The 14,274-nt window shown below is 40.4% G+C and overlaps 1 protein-coding gene across 5 annotated transcripts in view; it reads left to right on the top strand.

The window, feature by feature from the left end:
• Positions 1–14,274, top strand: part of tcf12 (transcription factor 12) — a 125,660-nt gene that overhangs the window by 77,451 nt on the left and 33,935 nt on the right. For all 5 annotated transcript variants that reach the window (XM_039654362.2, XM_039654360.2, XM_039654365.2 and 2 more), the window contains exons 7-8: positions 7,991–8,123; positions 8,722–8,774. In XM_039654362.2, coding sequence (XP_039510296.2) covers positions 7,991–8,123; positions 8,722–8,774 — 186 coding nt within the window. The remainder of the gene's footprint in view (positions 1–7,990; positions 8,124–8,721; positions 8,775–14,274) is intronic.

The following is a 14,274-nucleotide window of genomic DNA, read 5'->3' as shown; positions in this document are numbered from 1 at the left end:
AGTATTATCGTCGCTTGATAAAGTTAAGATTGAGCCACTGTAGTCACTTGGACTATTTTAACGATGTTTTAATAACTTTTCGAGGCCGGCAAGTTTCAATTCCTCAAGAAGCCTATGGACTAGTATGCAGGAGTGATCCAGCTCTCAGATTTCATCAAAAATATCTTAATTTGTGTCCCGAAGATGAACAAAGGTCTTACGGGTTTGGAACAACATGAAGGTGAGTAAATACATTTTAATTTTTGGGTGAACTAACCCTTTAAAATTTAAAATATATCTTATAATAATACATTTTAACATGTATTTTTTTCCTGTGATGCAACGCTGAATTTTCAGCATCATTACTCCAGTCTTCAGAGTCACATGATCCTTCAGAGATCATTCTAATATGCTGCTCAAAAAACATTTCTTATTATTATCAATGTTGAAATATTTTTGTGGAAACCGTGATACGTTTTTTTTCAGGATACAAAAGACAGCATTTAGAACAGCATTTGTTTGAAATAAAAATATGTTGTAACATGATAATGCTTTTACTGTCACTTCTGAACAGTGGTGTATACTAATACATTTGGAAAATTTACTCTATTATATTTGTGAGACCTAATGCATGTTAACAAGAAAGTATAAAACGGAACCAAAAATCATCTACTAATCTTAAATATCTAAAGATATGGGAACCTTATTTTATAGTTTCCGGTCAGTTTTTCACATCAGACAATGTTGAAAGAGTGTTTTGTGGAGTCTGGATTCTTTTAATCTGAATGCTTTTTTAATAGCTTTTAATATGACTCAGCTCTGTGATTTAGAGGGAGAGTTTATGAATGTGTTGTGTGTAGGGAGCAGGCCTTCAGCACACAGAAACATGACTTTCAGCACTCCCATTAAAGCAGGGTCACAGCACCCAGCCCTGCTCTCCTCCCTCAGCCACACAGATGTTCCAAACAAAGACAGGATTGTGTGAGCACACCACCTCGCTCCCGCTCTCCTGCCCGTTCATTCTCTCTCACGGTTGACGTCAGTCAGTCAGAGAGTAGACTTGAAGGTCCCCCCCCCACCCTTTTTTTTCGCTCTACATCGCCTGTGGCTTGCGCTTTTGCTCCGTTTATATTTTGTTCGCCCCCTTCTCTGACCGGTTGTAATGACTACTGGGAAACCAGTAAATAAACTCCTTTCCATGCTAGTGCAATCTTCGATAGATTGTGTTTCGTATTAGTGCTATACTTACACTGTAAAAAACAAAAATCCTGTCGTATTTATAGAAACATTTTGGCTGCTGTGGTTGCCAGAATAATTTTGTAAAAATGTAAATATATTTACAGAACAACCTGTAAATTTTACAATTTAAAATGTATACACATTCAAAAAAAAAATAATAAAAAATTGTAAACGGGTAAATCCAACAGTCCTTTTCTGCTGAATTAGGGCCTGTTTACATATCGCGTCTTTTGCGCGCTCAAGTTCGTTATTTCAAATGTACAGTAGGCGCGCGGTATGCGCGAACATAATGGAAGCGGCGCGGTCGCGGTGCGGCACGCTCGTTTTTTCAAAGCGCGTCTGCAAGCGCACCATAAGCACACAGTAGAACCAACCGGATCGCAACCGCCCTAGAGCTTTGGAAGTTACTAAAAGCTTCTTTTTTCTTTTTTTTTTAAACACTGTATACTGACAGCCACCACAATAAGACTAGGTAAATATAAAGTCACATAATGATTCATAGTTCATCACAATGAGCTTTTTCTACAATCTAAGGGAAATGCTAATATTTAGAAGGTGCATACAAGTACAAAACACCATCATGGTAAAACATGACACTAAATTATTGTGTAATTGTGACACTAATTTGACCGTCAGGTCAGGCCGAATAGTCCTAAGAATGGTAAGGAATGGTTCAGGTTATATTTCCACTTGGGCTTGGTTCTGAACGGCACGATTACAACCCGTTCTCGGCCTTGAAGTCTCAGCACGGTTGGCTAACTGTGTGTAGTGACGTCGCCACTCAGGATTGGTCACTTGTCTGTTGCCTGGCTATCAATTTCTCTGTATCTGCCCAAGCGCGCTATTTGAGTGACGTAAACACAAGTAAATAATAAAATGAAAAGAAAAATTTGATCATCCTCCATAACGCAGTCGCTATTTACATCACATAATGTCTGTAAACTCAAATGCATCAGGAAACGACTGACGATGCTTAGCCAGACATTGGAAAAAATATTACATTAAAATATACATAACTAATAACAAAAACTAAGAATCAACATTATAATTATAATAAGTGTCACACAGGGAATTTTGAGGAAATCAGAATGTAACATTTAAATTGTAAAATTAGGCCTTCATTAAGTGTCAGAATAGATCAGATGTAATATTTTACAGTGTATGGTCATTAGCAGGAGGATTTAGTTAGCATGCAGGGTCTTGGCTTAGATTAGATTTAATGCCATGGCTAAAATAGGATATTAGAGAAAGACTACCTCTCCAGCTTAAGTGTGAGGTCAGCGCAGCCCTCGACCCGAACAACCCTTTAATAACCTCGGCCCCTGAGCGCTGCATCCGTCTCAGGAGAAGAGAAACACACAAGCACACCTTTTAAAGCACCGAGCAGTGAATGGCGCTAGTCAGAACGAATGAAAACACGGCTGGCTCTCTGGCGCGTTCGCTCATTCATAAAAGAGCTTTCTGAAAGGGAATGCCAGTTCAGACATTTTGTGTGGGAACTGGGGAATTTATGCTGGCCTGCAGCTGCACAGATCAGAGCCTGGCAGAGACTCAGTTTGTCTAGTCGCCGAAGAAAAACAGGAAGAGTGAAAAAGCCGTTCGGTTCCTGAGCGAATGTGGGAAGAATGCGGGCTGCAGGGTGGCTGCATTAATATTCTGCACCCCGCGTGTTAATACGGCCATCGCGTCTGCCGCGCGCGCATATAAACAGATGACTATCAGGTGCAGAGATTATCGGAGAAGCAGTGTTTTTAATACGGGAATCGGGCGCCTAATAACCCAGTCTGCTTCGAAAATTGAGCAATGCACATTGTGGAACCTAATAAAAGGCCCTATTTGTTCAGCGAGTGCCAAGAATGGAAATATCTGCAGTAGTAATCTATCAAGTGTTTGGCAGTGATGGGAAGCGGTTACAGGATTTTCACAAAAGCAAACAGCCTGTCTTTTTATGAGGTTTGTCATCATTTGCAGGCTAAACCTCTCCCTCAGCAAGGCATTATTGCATCATTTGAACCTGATGTGGAACTGTACACCTTTTATTGAGTTAAATATTCAAACTGTCTCAGCCAGCTGTGGCCCCTGTATCTCTGTCTGCCAAGCATCTCATCGGCTGCTTTCTTTTACGACAAGTAATTTCGTTGAAAAAAATGTTGGATTTAACATTGGCTAGGGAAGCGAGAAAAGCTTGTTTAGAACCATTAACGATTCTCGCACGTGCATTATAAACACCACATAACATATTCGGACAGTGGTTTCTGCAATAGTAGCCAGTGGCATTGCAACACTAATACTTAATCTACAGTGCAACATTCATAACAACCAGTGTAGATTTCAAAACGAGTGACTCTTAAGAAGCAGTTCTTCTTCATATTAATTAAATACAAACATACATTATGAATATCGTAGTCAGATTCACAAACAAATGTGAACCAGCTTTTTTTAGTGAATCAAAACCGTACAATGCAGCCTATGTAGTTTAATTATCAAACGGGTGTCTTATTACGAGTCGTTTTTGGTAGTATATCATAAACATACAGCTCAAACCGTGTTGCTTTTTTTTCTGAACAAATTACTCTTATGAACCAGTTTTTTAGTGAATCAAAAATTACTCTTAAAGGAATAGTCCACCCAAATATTAAAATTCAGCATTTATAGATTTAGATTTACTAATGTCGTTCCAAACCTGTACAGTATGATCTTATTTCTTATGCAGAACAGAAAAGAATTGAGAAATGTCTTTTTTTGTCCATATAATAGAAGTAAATGGTCACCACTATTTGGTAATCAGTATTATTCAAAATATCGTATTTTGTGTTTAGCTTTAAAGTACACAATTATAGAGTTTTAATTTGTGGGTGAATTTATCCCTTCTTAGTGAATCAGAATCACACAGCGCAAACAGTGTAGTTTGATTATCAAACGAATTACCATTTTTCTACTGATTGACTAATTACAAGCCAATTCTTTTTGGTGAATCAAAACCGGTGACCAGTGTAGTCCTAGGGAACCTGCTTTTTCCCACCCCGTACAAATGTATGCATCTCTACTTAGGAAAGAGGAGCTTTATTTACCATTTTTATATCTAAAATAATACATTTTATTCATTCTTTGCTTGCCTTTGCTTTGCAATATCTTTAACAATACCTCACTGAAGGCTGCACTGCTGTTGCCATCTTTAACCTTGCAGCAGGAAATGCCATGATCCAAACCTGAGAAATGTGAAAATAGTGAAGCGATAAGAGGCGAGCGGTAGAGATCTGCGTTCAGCGGCACGATGGCTGTAGGTAAGCTCTGCGCCCGTCCCCTGTGTGGAGGATTATTCTGATTGTTGCGGCAGGATGCGGTTGACAGATGACTGCTATTATCTCTACCAATCTGCCTGACATTTCACTCAGGAAGATGATTGTTCAGATGTGAGCGGGCTCAGAAGCCCCTGTGATTCTGTCAAGTGCTCTTATAATGAACACTACTCCTCAGTATCCGCAAGATTGACCAGACTGTCATGTAAGCTGAGTACTTGTTTTAAAGGCTAAACTGTGGTGGGCAGTCATTTTCCTCTCACCCGCTAACACACGGCCATGTTCATACAAACACTTACACCCTGGCGGGAAATGAACTGGGCTTTTGTTAGTATATCGCTGTTGCGATCGCTCATACTTAGTATTAGGGATTTGAACACAGTCCAAACCGTAAGCATTAAACTTTTCTGTCATCCCAAAATGGACATGAATGATGCCTCAAATTATGTGGTTTGTTGACGAGAGGTGTATTATTACTTTTCTAAGCCATCAGACTTAAGATTTTTTCCTGGCAGATGAAAAAACATCTCATAGACCTGAGGCCTTTCTAGAAACCAGAAAATGGTTCAGGGTTTTTTGTTTAGCGACAGCCTGGTGTTTTTCTTCAGAAAGTGTACAATGCTCATTCATTCTATATTCAATTTAACAAAGATCTCTCTAATCCCCTTTAGTTTCATGGAACCACCAGTTCTCTGAATGTAATCTTTAAATAGGATTCAACTAATTTCACATCACTATAATAAACCACAGTAAATCCCCCTTAAAGTCACTCTCTTCCGAGTAGTAAATTAGTATTCTATCGCTCTTTCATCTGACCCCAGCGCTTCCCCCGTCTTGTTTTTGCATTGCGGCTAAAAGTAAGAAGATAATATTGCTGTGAGGATTTCATATCATTGAACAAAGGCAACACTAGTCAGTCTGTTTTGCCATGTCAATGTCAATGATGCCACCTCCCTGACAGCCTGTCACTTTGGAGAGCTCGTGTCCCCCCTCATTCCTCCCGCAGTAAAGGAGAAGCCAACCTGATTTTCACACGATCTGATGGCCCTTGTTTTAATAGGCTAATTTTAAGGAGTCGCAGCTATTTTTTGCTTTCTTCTGTAGCCACGACCAGGGCTTTGATTATGACTTCTATCCGACTTTGATGTCGGATACATTTCCTGTGTGCAATGTGTTCATTTTTAAAAACTATACAAAACGGTGATCTGACTAATACAAAATAAGTGCACTGTTTGTTGTTTTCAATTGATAAGATTTTAAAAAAGAAAAACCTACACTCTAAAAAATGCTGGGTTGTTTCAAATATGGACAAACCAAAATGTTGGGTTTAAAATGTAATTTAAAATTTCAATTTCAACTGTAATTTTTTTATTACTTTTTTAACTCAACATTTGGGTTTGTCCATATTTGACCCACATTTTTAGAGTAACATTCAAAATGACATTTAAGTAATTCTAAATTAAAAAGTAATTACCTAAAATTATTAATATGATCACGACACGACAAGGTCACCTCACAAATCTTCCTAAAAAACATCAATATAAGAACAATTTACAAACCATATTATAATATACATTAGACACTGACGAATAAGACATTGCTCAATACATGTGCAATCATAAATAAGGCTGTTTACATGAAGAGTTTTAAGACGAGATTTAAAGCTGTCAAGACTGACGGTGTTACGAATGTCCAACGCATTCTCATCCCAAGGCGTCATACGACTATTTTGCCAAAACATAGATATCCAACGCACATGGCACCCTTAAGCGTCAACTGAGACGCTTTGGTTATGGTAGGTTTAGGTATGGGGTAGGGTTAGGGTTAGACCACTAGGAGGCGCCTTCTGCCCCATATATATCTGCATCTCATTTGACGCTAAAGGGTGCCATGTGCATTGGATGTCTACGCTTTGGCAAAAGCGTCGTATATGACGCCTTAGGATGAGAATGGGCTCTAATGTCCTGGGGGCCGGAGTTTCACAAATGAGGGCCAGCATAACTAAAAGCTTGATATGAAAAGTATTACTGAATTACAAAAATGCTACGTACAAGCCTTTATATGGGGTCTTTTGTACTGTCACAATTTAAAAGTAAAAAAAAAAAAAATATGTATGATAATTTCAGAAATTGTTTGGCCCATGAATGAAAGTTTTGCTTCACAGAAGGACACAACCAGACCTCGTTACAGAAAAAGAAAAAAACCTGAGAGTTTTTCTGCTTTTTCCACTCTTTACTGAACACAATTGTGCAGTTATTGATGTGAGAGTGCCAGCAGCTCAGTGAAGTCCAAGGAGAAATCGATCCAATCAGTCTGACCTAGTGATTCCCTCCCCTTCTGCTAACGGTGAACTGCTATTGATCAGGCCTGATCACGGCCCCAGGGACACGTCCTCACTTAAAGGAGCAGCGGGCCCAGGAGAGTGAAGAATGAGAGATCCAACAGGGGAGGGGGGGTATAGGACAGTGGCCAGCTCAAGCCTCATTAAACCATCTGTCTGATCTCAGGAACTGTCAGCTACCCTGTAAAAAACTGTGCCGGCTTAACTTGACAAAACACCCGGTATAGAGCCCATGAAGTCGACAGGGCCACTAGCCTGTCGATGGACAGCCAATTAGGTGAGAGAGCAGAGACAGTGGCCCCAAAACCGGCCTCTGATGACCGGGAGATTAGCTTAGGCTTCAGGTTTGTAAATGGTTTTCCCGGAGGCTATCGCACACTTGACCAACATCCACTCTTGTTGCTCGTCCCAGAAAACTGGGTTAAGAGGCCAATTAGAGAATAAGCCCAATTAGCCTTATCGCCTGCTGAGTTAAAGAGCAGTGTGTGGAGGGGGATGAAAGAGTGACGGAGAATAGAAGGAATCAGGTAACAGGACTCATACTGGGAGACACAGCATGCATTAGAGCGGTTGTTGACTACTATACTGTACCACTTAACACGAGACAAACTAAAATCACACAGAAGACAACTGGATATTTAAATAAAATGTTGAAACATGATTTATATACAGTGTGCACATGTATATATGTGGTGTGTGTGTTTGTAGATTGCTGAAATATATATAAAAAGGTATACTGCACATTATTTTAGTTTACTATTTTATTCAACTTATTTGACAAAATAGTATAGGATTTAGTGTAGAAGTATAGTAATTTTAATATTGGCTATTTATGGGTTGTCGTTCATGTGGAAATAATTATCTGCTTGTCTGTATTGGCATAATTTTAACATTGGAAAAATGTCTGTTATATTTGAGACAATAATTCCCTGCCATTGGAAAGAGTTGATTACTGTTTGTTTTTTATATTTAAAAGTGTTTATGTTTTACATGCACACATTCACTTTTTTGTTTGTTTATTCAACATTTATATTAATTCATTATACTTTAATTATACATGATTTTACATTAATGAAATTAATGTATATATGGTTGGCTTTCAGCCCTGAACTGTCTTCTTTTGTCTCTACAGCCCAGTCTGAGGTCGGACATGGGTCTGGCGAGCCCAGGGCCTGTCACCAACTCTGGGAAGTCGCCCACTCCGTTCTACTCTTTTACTGGCTCCAATCCACGAAGACGCTCCCTTCAGGACTCGGCTTCACTGGGTCAGTGTCTATCTAATGCCCTCAATGAAAAAGCATGACTAATGCGTCATTATTATGTTTTCAAAATAAACACTAACAGACATATTAAGTGGCTTTAAGTACTATATACTTACAATGAAATTAATAATTTGATACAATGGACTTATTGTGTACATATGTTTTTACATTGTATTTATACTTTAAAAATACCAGCATGTAATTACGGCTATAATTACTTTATGTAATTACATTGGTAATTACACAGTTGACCCTCCCCTCACACCTTAACCTACCCTTAAACCGACCCATACCACCACACCTGTCCCTAACCATACCCGTATCACACCTCAATAGCAGCAAAAGTGTTTTACGATACAACAGGAACACAATAATACATTGTGCTTATTGTTCAATGTAAGTACATAGTACGTAAAGCCACTTAATATAAAGTGGGACCAAATTTTTTATGTTGAATTTAAGAATTCCTCGATTTCTGCCACACCAATACTCTCATATTTGTCTTTGTAAACCTGTAATCAAAGAGACATCTCACTGAGTACCTTGTTTATTCTTTTCCCCCCTCAAATGTCTCAAAGTTGTTTTTGTATTCTCTCCACAGATCCTGTGCAAACAAAGAAAGTGCGCAAGCCCCCTCCTGGCCTGCCTACATCTGTGAGTACAGCATCATTTCATCTTCCTGCCATCACTTTGCTTTAAAAATAGATGCTAGCGCACAAGCAGACACCAACAGAGGCGTTTAATGAAAGCCGTTGGTTCTGCGACACACACATTTTAGAATTTCATCTTATCAAAGTCGTCCTCTGACGTGGTGGCAGCGCGTACCTGTGCGTATGTCAAGCGCATGTACACGGGAGGCCAAACCTGCCTCACAAATCAGCTCTGTTGTGTTTGCGAATCCACCGTTTGGAGCACGGCGAGTGTAGGTGCACAGTAACGATGGTTGATTGATTTGTGAGGCCGCCCCGTCAGCGCTCGCCTCCCTCTCCTCCCCTCTCCCGCGGGAACAAGGGCTCAGGGACATGAGCTGTCATGCCGCATCCCCGCCACAGCTCTTTTGATGTTTAATTAGTCATTATGTAGCCAGAACAGGAGGACAGACAGAGATTAATAACGTGGAATTGGTGGTAAATTTCCATGGGCGATAATCCCGGTGGAGCACCAGACATTAGGATTCGGAGGAAGTGTGTGGAGCTCAGCTTGACTCCGCCTGTGACCCCCTTTCGCCCAGCTCCCTCCCACCCTTTCTATATGCATAAATCGCACATTCGAAGAGTCATTGTGGGAAAACGGAGGGCAGATAGTGAAGATTTGCCCTCAAACCACAGTGCTGGCTGCAATGAATGCGTTCCCCAGATGCAGCCGCTTTAGCACAGAGATCCCCTTACGTTAATACAACAGGATTCGGATTCCTCCCGCAGAACAAAACGAGGCCTTTGAGGGCCGCGTGGCAGCAGGATTAGTCTTCGTGAGCTCTCAATAATCGCACGCAATGCAGGCGAGAAATCAAGCGCGACTCTTCCACGAGGCATGAATAAGATGTCGCGCAATGCACTTTTGTCTTTAAATTTGTGTTTGAATTGTTGCTTGTCTGGAACAGAGTCGCTCCAGTTGATACGAGACTCGGGGGTGAAATGAGGAGCGATATACTTTTAGCTACTAATACCAGAGAAAAAAATAAGGGAAGACAGAAAAAGATGGAGAGGTGGGGTGGTAAGGGGGTTGAGGAAAGATTGGTGGCCTCGTGGGGTACATCTCTTTGTTGTGTAAATGGACATAGAGCTTTTATTTGTCACTACTTAACACATGGCCGCAGGTGCACTTGTGTGACTCATAACTCGAAGCGGCTCAATTCAGCGCAGGGAAGAGCGCTGGGAATATAGTAAGAAAAGGCTGGATTCTCACTCACACTTACAGTACAACTGAACTTGTATGTCAGTACCTTTGCATCTGAAAAATCTGAACATTGCAAAAATTATTTGTGAATATTGTTTTTCCATCTCACGTGTTCAAGGGAACAAAAACGTCTATTTTGGGGGAATTGCCACAAAATAGAAATGCAAATTATAATTAGTGTGGAAACCACTATGGCTGTGTAACTGAGGCCCAGACACATGGTATTAGGCCGTGTGTCCACCAAAGCGTTTTTCCACGTGCCTGGCGTATGTCAATGGGAGCACCGCGTTTTTTAAACGCCATGAGCGTAACGAGGCGCTGAGCGTTTTTTTTTTCACGCTGAAGCGCCGAGCGCTGGGCGTTTTTTACTGGTCGCCGAGAGTTGAAAAATGTCCAACTTTGAATAAAACGCAGCGCTCATCACTATCACTTTTTACCCTCCCGTCCAATCACAGTGGAGGAGGGGCGGGGCTAATACCACACTGACCAAGTGTCACAATATTCTTTCTGTACAACGACGTCAACCAGCAGAACTAACCGAACAAAATGGATGAAAAATATTTTTTAGTATGAAACAAATTATCTGCAAAATCAGTTTCAAGTAAACTGTGCCGCGGATATTCTGTATCATAGCAAGGAAACGTCTCAACGGAAAAAACGCTGCGCTGCCAAAACGCTCTCAAGTGCCCAAAGCACGGCGTCTTCAGCAGAGCGTCTGGCATTTTCAGCTGGCTAAAAATGCTTTGGTGGACACACGGATTGCATTTTGGCCTACCGGATCACAAGTGGACGATGCTAAATACAGGTGTAATTGGCGTCTAAAATGTTTTAAGCTTGTCCACTTTTGACCACTTCAAGAAGTATTCGAAAATTTGCATTCGACCGGCTTGCTATTGTAGTGTAGCCAGCCACAAAAGACTTCCTTCTCTCCGACATTATGCGTAAACAATTTGGGAAGTGCGCTAGCCAGACGGGATTTAAACTTTGTTGGCTGAAGACCCAAATTTAGTTTGAAGATGAAAAACGTACCAAGCACAATGTTCTCTCACCATTCCTGATTTGATTTCTAACGCGCACTCACAGCGTTTTGCTTGATCTTGCAGCTATCAGAGCAATAACGAAAGCTGATGCTTTTCGTGTTTTTCCATCGTGTCCGATCCCATTCATATGTAAATTGCACAAGCTTATTTTGTCCATTAGATCGAAAGATCTGAAAAAAAGCCCATACATTTACCCACCCTTAGACACTCCCCTTAAAGAAATCAGAACAGAAATGGTTGAAAGTGGACAAAAGAGACGGATTAAAGCACCAGATGTAAACAGGTGTCTCCCTCCTGCAGTTGTGACCCGATTGACCAAAGCTTATCTTAAAACCAGGTGTAAACAGGCACTATATGTAATGGATTAAAACCCCAACTAAAACCCAAGATAGTTTTTTTTTTTTTTTTGGTCAGGAGTTTTATAAACTGTATTAAAACTGTATTAGTAATTTATGGCAGATGCCTTATGCCCTATGCCCAAAGTGTTCTTCAGTTTTGACCCGAGGGCTTAGCATACGAGTAAAGCCGAATGCAAAACCTTTCAATACTCCATTTGATAGCGTTCACAAACACACACACTCATTAGAAAGTATCATACTTGCCCAGTGTCTGCGCTATTTCTCTCGAAGTTATAAGTGATAAAAACTTGAATCAAATCCCCTCACACAAGCACCTATGTTGTTGAATCTCCATTAGTTCGTTATTGTTCATTTCCTTTTTCGCCTGTAAAACAATGGGGCAGGGTAGTGTTGTTACCTTGTGGACAAACTAATTTGTGCAGAAAAACTCAAGGCGCAGGTGCGTACTGAGTACAGGCGGCTAAAAAAATCGTAGAACAATATGCGCACACTATTCTGATGATAAAATGTATGATCTTAAAACAAGGCTTCAATTGTAAAATACCGAACTTGTCATTTAAACCTGCTTAGTGTAGTGATTTTAGTGACAATAGTCATCATTGGCCAAGAGATGTTGAAGGGCTAGTCGTGAATGTGGACTCTGGTAGCCACGGCGGCACAGGTGCACCTGCAGAGCCACGTAGGGTTGCTGGAGCAGCTGTGTGTGTGTGTGTGTGTGTGTGTGTGCGCATGCAGTCTGCAGGGTACCTGTACAGTGGGCTTGCAGCTGCAGATGCCTCTGAAAGCTTTTGCTTGTGTAAGCAGACGAGCCCCACTAGAGGCCCGTAGAGCTGCTTGATAAACAAAATGAACAATGCTTCCCATCATCAGACCCTCTGCAGGGAATACAACCCCCAACTCACCTAAAAATACTTTAACTATTTACCTCTTACCAGCTCATCTCTCTCTCTTTTTTTTTTAAATGCAACACGACTGATGGATCGGAATAGTTTATGTATGGATTGTAAATATTTATGGAAAAACATCCGCTCCATTTTAGAGCAGCAAGGGCATGCTTTGCGGCATAAAGCGCCAAAGAAGACATGGCAGCAGATTGAGGACGTACAAATATTTATAGCCGTGTTTGATTTGTGTACTTGCTGGAAGCTGAGGGAACCTTGTTAACCCTTAAACTGCGAGAAATGGTTTAAAGAAAAATAGCGGATGTTTATTATAGTCTTTAAACACTTGGAGATTAGACATAAATAGGTTTGATTTTTTTTTAATTTTATTTAAAACATGAGTTTAAATGGGTTTAAAATAAGATGGCCAAAACATAAATTGTAATCTATATAATAATAATAATAATAATTGCTATGATTATTATTACATACATTACTATTGCAATAATAGTATTTCACTGTAAAATAAAAAAAATCAAACATTTAATACTGCACAATAAAAAAATACTAAAGTTTCGTACAATACAATAATCTCGATTTTTGCCATGAAACTTTTATTTTGGCGGATAACTGCAGGGAGACCTTAAATCTTCTCCTTTGTTGACTAAGTTTATAAATGCTTCTCATTAGTTACCAATGTTGGGAAAATGCATGGCATGCTTACTTCACGTTCTCAAATTCATGTTATAAGCGACCGAAAACTCAGAGCAGGTGCAGTTTGTGTGGATCAGCAATAATTTACAGTGAAGTCACTCTAAAAACAGTGTTATCATGAGCTGTTTGCGTATAGATCACTGTAAAATGTGCAGCGTACTGTACATCAGTATTACTCTATTATCACTGAAGTACTGTTATAATTTTTCTTAATATATTGAATTAGATTATATTTTTATAAATTCTGTTTTCATTTGAGCTAATTATTGTTTTGACACTTTTTTTTTTTTTTTAGTTTCTTTAGTTTTGGTTATTTTAGTAAAACTGAGAAATTTTGTCTTTGCAAATAGCTGCAATAAAATAAGTTTAAGTTTATTTCAGTTAATGTTTATTTCATATACAATTTCATTAATACATGATTGATTTACTGCACTAAACCATATCAGGATTTCGATTTTATTTCAATTAATCGTTCAACCCCTAGACATTATGTGAGTGCGATTTTACATTTACATTTATGCGTTTGGCAGACGCTTTTATCCAAAGCGGTTTACATTTTTTACATTCTCATCAGATCTTGCTTTCCATGGGAGTCGAACCCATGACCTTGGAAGTGCCAAACGCTGTACTATTTGAGCTACAGGAAAGCAGTTCTTACCAGTTTTACCCCATGATGCCTGGCTAACTAGTTGTTTTATTGGCTGCTAGTGTTTTCAGGAATCTCTGCTCGCAGACGAAGGTGGGGTGCTCGGCTCGCAGCTAAGAGCGTGGCAGACGCGTGTTCTGCATGTGCGTTTGGCGCAGAAGAGCAGCGATGCTTTCAGGCAGCTGTGTGGGCACCTGCTGAAGGACCCCAGCCCTCCTGACAGCCGTTCTCGTACTGCGGGAGAAAAAGAGTCGGAGGCGGACGGACGGCCCCTTGACTTTGGGCGAGTAACTACATCTTGTGGGAGATTTATACTTGGCTGAGAGCCTGGAGCTGCAGCCTATGTGTGTAAATAGCCGGGCTTTTTTTAAACACCCTTGTCACAGGCACGACTGTTTGATGTGACAATGGCTGCACCGGGGCGCCGATGTTCAGCCCAGAAGAGATGATTGGAGGAGAGAGAGAGAGGCATGGAGAGAAAGCAGCGGGGAGCATTCGCCTTCCTTCGGGGCCTTTTGCACGCGAGAACACTGGCTGTGAATGACAAAAAAGATTGTCATTTGCTCTTGACAGATCACTCAGGCACCCTCGTTTGGGCAGAAGTTGCACTTAGCGAGG

Source organism: Pimephales promelas, chromosome 1, assembly GCF_988280905.1.
Source record: "Pimephales promelas chromosome 1, fPimPro1.hap1.1, whole genome shotgun sequence".
In the NCBI taxonomy this organism is placed as follows: Eukaryota; Metazoa; Chordata; class Actinopteri; order Cypriniformes; family Leuciscidae; genus Pimephales; species Pimephales promelas.
The sequence above is the reverse complement of the archived record's forward strand: the minus strand, read 5'-3'. Positions and strand labels throughout refer to the sequence as shown.